The sequence below is a fragment of the Octopus bimaculoides genome, chromosome 14, assembly GCF_001194135.2.
Source record: "Octopus bimaculoides isolate UCB-OBI-ISO-001 chromosome 14, ASM119413v2, whole genome shotgun sequence".
NCBI lineage: Eukaryota > Metazoa > Mollusca > Cephalopoda > Octopoda > Octopodidae > Octopus > Octopus bimaculoides.
This window is the reverse complement of record NC_068994.1, coordinates 55,188,328-55,192,514: the sequence shown is the minus strand read 5'-3', so window position 1 is coordinate 55,192,514 and position 4,187 is coordinate 55,188,328. Positions and strand designations below refer to the sequence as shown.

The following is a 4,187-nucleotide window of genomic DNA, read 5'->3' as shown; positions in this document are numbered from 1 at the left end:
TATATATATATATATATATATATATATATATATATACATACATACATGCATACATACATATATATATACATATACAAATAAGCTGATAATTCATTTCTATATATAGATGCCCACACATACACACACGAGCGCACTTCCTCTTATTCAGGATTCGTAACCGGAAAAAATCACGGCAGTAAAACGCATGATTACCCATTTGAGATCCGTGATTTACCCTCAAAGACGCAATGAAGTAATTTAAAGAGTGACGACGACGATGTCCCAGTGGAAAGATTTTAATAATAAACCGTACCGTGTTTTCATTGCTTTTCTTTGTTGTTGCGTTCGTGCGGCGACGGCGGCGGCGGCGGCAGCTGTTGTTGTTGCTGTTGTTATTGTTGTTGATGATGATGATGATGATGCACTTTGCGGTGCTGTTGTTATCACTTTAGACAATGTCAGAGACTATTTTTACTTCTTTCTAAGAGCCAATGAAACGTAAAACCTAAAGAAAAAAAAAGAAAGAAGAAAGAAAGAAAGAACGAAAGAATGAATGAATGAAAGAAAGAAAGGAGGGACGGGAAGAAAGAAAGAAACAAACAAACAAAGAAGGCAAGAAATACAAGCCCTATCTTCTAAGCATGGCGTTTGATAACAATAAGGATTGTGTTTTTAACAGGTGCAAGCCGGTTAGTGGAAGAGCGACAATGGCGGATACAACCTGTAGAACACGCCCACAAACATTCACACACACACACACACATTCACATACACACATACATAGTCACAAACATTTACCTTACACATGTACTTACATAAATCTATTTACATACATACAAAACACTTGTGCATGTATACACGCCTGCCTCTATATAAAGAACGCTTGGAAGCAGTTTCGGTCAGAATCACTGTTAACACGCAGCGTGTTCTTTAGCGAGCTTCGCCTACCGTTTTTGTTTTCACACGCATAGAGATATATACGTATACACGCATATATATATACATATATATATATATATATATATATATACACATTTATTAAGAGAAGAAAAACCGGCTGTGAAGCAATCTCGCAAACTTTCATAGTCCATTCACTTGTACTCTAACATAGCTACTGAAGTGTATTACAACTGATAATAATAATAATAATAATAATAATAATAATAATCATTATTATTATTATTATTACGTAATTATCATTGCTGTTGCTATTCTTTGTACTTGCTGGGATTATTTTTTCTTGTCGTTAGTAATTTATATATTGATAGACACGAAAACAAGAACGATCTCCAACGCAGGCGGCGAAATAGATACATCTATATAATCGTACATACATACTTACATACATATACGCGACACACATATATATATATACATTGATACATTGCATATTGTAGACTGTGTTACCTGGAGATATCAAACGGTTGCTTATTTATTGCCGACGACAGCAATAGCGAACAAGATGATAATGGTGAATAACAAAGGAGTTCCAACCATGTTGTCTTACTGTTATATTTCTTTGATATTGCTCACAGTATTAACGGCAAAAATTACATTTGCGCTTTCACCCCTCATTTGCAAGGTAAGTTCAACAACCTTATTATTATCATAATTATTATTACTATTATTATAGACGCCTCACAGTATACAATATCATGAGGTTGTTGGTTAAAGATATTGTATCTACCGGGGGGGGGGGGTTGTACTGTTTGTCAAGTCACAACAAGGACCTCAGACAGACAGTACTTTACGCAATGTGCCTGCATTTCCAAGTAATGCCGACTTTTCCAATACATCTAGATTGTAGGGTATTTCTGAAGTTTGCAGATGTTTTTTTCAGATTGGGTGGTATTGAACCCAATGCTCCGATGACAATAGGAATAACCTTTATGTCCGTCTCTCGTAGCTGCCACATCTTAGCGATCTTAATTCTCAGGTCTCCATATTCATCAACTTCTTCTCTGTCTTTCATATTATTATTATTATTATTATTATTATTATTATTATTATTATTATTATTCTCTATACCCCTTTCTTAATTTTCTGACCAGGCTCCCGTGGCTTTTTTGGATTTTTCCACGTGTAACCTTTCGAAGTGCCTCCCCCTATTGGGAGTTTTATTTGTTATATCTTTCTGTGTTTTTCCTCTGTTTACACGAACGTTTTCTTCTTTTCGGACAAAACCCTTTGTAACCTTCACCCTGTCTTTGTCCTTACATGTTTTTGATTGATATTAGCCCTTGTGACCAATAAAACCAGAATTTATTATTATTATTATTATTATTATTACTATTTTGGTTTAGCTTAGGTTCGGTCTTATTCGTGGTACGATTTATGTGGGTAGCGGATTACTACCTGTAACCTTAGGTATCCACAAGTTTTCAACTGTCTTTCAAGTACTTAGAACCCTCCTGATAATCCTCGCTGTCCCTAACAGACAAACTTTCTATAGGAGCTCTACCAGGCATTCTAATGAGAGAATAATGCATGCCCTCAAAGTGACACAGGGGTACAAATATACGAAGCTCAATATACCCATCATGACTACCCGTCTGATAAGGGTACACCAGGCATGTATATCACAACCATATGTGCGCGACATGGTGACCTTATATGAAGATAAACAGCGCATGACTTGGCAGGTGGGGCCCAGTTAGAATTTTCTTCAGGTCGAGTAGCCCATCCCGCTCAAAAGGTCCCTGAATGAAGGTTGTTTAAGGATGATGAACGAGGGTTGTTTAAGGATGATTTCCAGAGGTGAATTATTCAAACCCCAAAGAATTTCTCTCAAAACATGGCTATGATGCCCACCCTTTCGCCACTACCCCTGCTCAAGATCAGAGATGCACATATTGTCAACCACTACGGGACGTGCTCAACTGGTTATGGTCAAGTAACGAAGAAGCAAATCTGAGGTATTGAGCAGAATATTTGCTGCAGCCCATCTTTTTATACCAAGACAAAACAATGTACATGATAACACTTCCAATCAATTAAGATCAGAAGCCATGAGAACCACTGCCTGGTACTGCGTCAGAGCATTTATTATTATTGTTGTTGTTGCTGTTGTTACTGTTATATGTTTGACTTTTGCTTTGTATTTGTACAAGTTGACTGCAAGTCCAAGTCTCACCCAGAGACCTCAAGAGACAAGTTAGAAGTTCAAGTTAGTGTTATGACTAGGGTGCCATATATTTGGTTTTATATTATGATCATTATTATTATTATTATTATTATTATTATTATTATTATTGTATTTATTATTATTATTTTTATAATAATTATTATTATTATTATTATTGTTCAGTAGTTTTATTTTTATAACGTGCTTTCACTTCACTACCGAGCGCAGCTCTGTGCGCCTTGGGTATGTGCTGTGGTTTGCTGTGGTGCTCTTATGTTTACTGTATTGAAAGTGTTTTGCGTAGAATGTGTGCAGTACCCAGTAGTGCAATTTTCTGTATGTTATATATATTTGTAAGTCCTGGTGTTTTTGTTATGTATTTGTCTGAATATTTTTTATTATACCTAAGGCACCTACTATGATAGGAATTGTTTCTGTTTTTAGATTCCACATTCGAGTTATCTCTATTTCCAGGTCTTTGTATTTTGAAAGTTTTTCCATTTCTTTTAGAGAAACGTTGTCATTTGCTGGTATTGATACATCAATTAGAAAGCATTTTTTTTCTTCTTTATTATTATTATTATTATCATCATCATCATCATTTCCATTTCCCTTCTCAGAGTTCCCGATTTCACTTGCTCTGGTTAATTCTGTAAGAGCAGACAACAACCTTTTGTCAAAGATCTCAAACGATCCCTTTCCACGGTACTTAACATCCTTGAACCAATCTCAAAATCCTCGATGTAGAAGCTCTACAGGTCCCTCCATTCCAACCTGTCCCTACACCAATTGTCACAGATGCAAACTTTTCAGATTCCATGTTCCAAAATCCTTGCAATTCTAAACTTTTGCGGCACCTTTTATCTTTTACTTGCTTCCGTCATTTGACTGCGCCCATGCTGGGGCACCACCTTGAAGGATTTTAGTCGAACAAATCGACCCTAGAACTCATTTTTCTTTAAGCCTGGCACTTATTCTACCGGTCTCTTTTGCTAAGTTACGGTGACGTAAACACACTAACACCGGTTGTCAGGCGGTGGGAGGGGAACACACACACACACACACACACACACACACACACACA

General features: G+C 36.5%; 1 protein-coding gene across 1 annotated transcript in view; it reads left to right on the top strand.

The window, feature by feature from the left end:
* The first annotated feature begins 955 nt into the window (after nt 1-955).
* Nucleotides 956-4,187, top strand: part of LOC106872312 (uncharacterized) — a 9,696-nt gene continuing 6,464 nt past the window's right edge. The window contains exon 1 of the mRNA XM_014919253.2: nt 956-1,561. Within this exon, the coding sequence (XP_014774739.1) occupies nt 1,442-1,561 (120 nt within the window). The 5' untranslated portion in view covers nt 956-1,441. The remainder of the gene's footprint in view (nt 1,562-4,187) is intronic.